This window comes from Empidonax traillii, unplaced genomic scaffold, assembly GCF_003031625.1.
Source record: "Empidonax traillii isolate 1590-97213 ecotype Southwest subspecies unplaced genomic scaffold, ASM303162v1 scaffold513:size879593, whole genome shotgun sequence".
Lineage (NCBI taxonomy): Eukaryota > Metazoa > Chordata > Aves > Passeriformes > Tyrannidae > Empidonax > Empidonax traillii.
The window spans coordinates 720,251-722,273 of NW_020955706.1; the positions used below are offsets into that span (position 1 = coordinate 720,251).

A 2,023-nucleotide genomic window follows, 5' to 3' on the forward strand; every position below is an offset into this window, starting at 1 on the left:
TTGCTATAGGGCCTGCTGTTATTCTTACAGGCTTCTGGAGGAAGGAAATATAGAAGCAGCAGCATCTGAGAAACAAAGAATAGAGGAACTTCAGAGAGCTCGGAGGCGGTACATGGAAGAAAATGGCATTGAATATGTACCCAAATTTTTTAAGTAAGTCTATTTACTTGAGTGATAAGTCTCCGTTTTCTCTAGTGTAACCTGACAAAGTACTACAAGAGTTATCACCAACTTTGTCTGTTAATCATGTACATAGTTTAAAGCTTTGTAATTGAAAGATCACTTTCTCACAATGGACAACAGCTATACAAGTGTAATGAACCCCTTGGCCAATGTTTTTGAACTTTTAAGTGGAATAGAAGTATAATATCGAAATATGAGATTTAACTAGGTTATTTTTTTAAGTCATTGCATACACCAAGTAATAATGTGTGGCCTGAACAACAAAATTGAACATATATATATATATATATCTAAAAAGTATCTATAAATCTGTATGTATACATTTAAAGTTTATTTATTTTTGAGCGAAGGGTTTTTTGTTGGTTGGTTTTTCATTAAGCATTCTTCTGAAACAAGGGGTAGTCAGATAGTCATACCAAATAGCCTGATATTTAGCATAGGGAATCAAAAGTGAAAAGACTGAAAGTGCTTGATGCAGTGGTAGTGTAATGTGAGCACAGTACAGGGGAGATAAAAAAACATAAATAGGTGTTCTGCAAGCTACACCTATTGGGTGATCCCTTGCATGTAATCAAAATCTGTAATGGCCAAAGAGGTTTTATATGGCTCCAAGACCTGTTCACACGTATCAGACAACAGGTTTGCAGTCTGTTTGCAGGCTGTTTTGTCTGTCTTCCACTTTTGATGTAGGTAGAAGTTGATTTTTGTTTTTAAATCCCTGACACTGTTCTGGTGTTCTTCAGAAATATGAAATTGTATTTAATATTGGTTAGATCAGAGAGGTATGGAATTTGATTTTACATTACATAAGAGTAGAGATCTATGGTCAAAACTTTATTCCCTCTCTGTATCTCTCTCTTTTTCTTTTTTTTTTTTTCCCTTTTCTGCAGAAAAGTTATTGACGCTAATCAAAGAGAAGCCTGGGTTACCAATGAAACCTACTGGGAACTGCGAAAGGATCCTGGCTTTAGTAAAGTAGACATTCCTGTGCTCTGGTAAACTGAGAATGTAGATCTAGTAAACATATCACTCTGAAGAAAAAAAATAACTATGCACAATATGTTTCTTATAGCTAAGCGTGGTTTGTGGGACTACGGAAAAACGTATCATACGCATTTATATTCATCTTTATAATGGACTTTTGAAAGTGCATTAGACCAGGCCCCTGACCACTTCTGGATCTTTTTAATTTTGCAGCAGCCATTAAAAAAAAAAAAAAAAAAAAAAAAAAAAAAAAAAAAAAAAAAAAAAAAAAAAAAAAAAAACAAAAAACAAAAAAAAACAAAAAAAAAAAAAAAAAAAAAAAAAAAAAAAAAAAAAAAAAAAAAAAAAAAAAAAAAAAAAAAAAAAAAAAAAAAAAAAAAAAAAAAAAAAAAAAAAAAAAAAAAAAAAAAAAAAAAAAAAAAAAAAAAAAAAAAAAAAAAAAAAAAAAAAAAAAAAAAAGGAAAAAAAAGAAAAAAGGAAACAAAAACCTTTTAAAGTTTCATATGCTGAAAATTTAGAAAAAAAGAAGCAGATGAGTTATCCAAAGTCACTCAGAAGAGGTGGTAAGCGCAAAACTGCAACCGGTGCTTTAAACAGACATTAAGAGTAATATAATTTAAATTTAAAAGAAAAAAAAAAGGAAGAAAAAGAGAAAAACATCCATTTTGTTTCAACTATTTTTGTTAAAAACTCTTGGGTCACAACACTGTCATTTCTGGCTTCAGGTTAGTCCTCTGATGTGATGTGCTTGGACTGGCCTTTGTCAAAAAGATATGCTTTTCCAGAAGCTGTTCCCATTCATATGCCATTGTTCATGCCTTAACAAAATATGAAGATGTACAGTAAGTAAATTTAA

At 30.6% G+C, this 2,023-nt stretch overlaps 1 protein-coding gene across 5 annotated transcripts in view; it reads left to right on the forward strand.

Moving 5' to 3' along the window:
* Positions 1–1,219, forward strand: part of OSBPL6 (oxysterol binding protein like 6) — an 87,350-nt gene extending 86,131 nt beyond the window's left edge. For all 5 annotated transcript variants that reach the window (XM_027896696.1, XM_027896700.1, XM_027896701.1 and 2 more), the window contains one exon: positions 1,074–1,219. In XM_027896696.1, the coding sequence (XP_027752497.1) occupies positions 1,074–1,182 (109 nt within the window). In that variant the 3' untranslated portion in view covers positions 1,183–1,219. The remainder of the gene's footprint in view (positions 1–1,073) is intronic.
* The last annotated feature ends 804 nt before the right edge of the window (positions 1,220–2,023 follow it).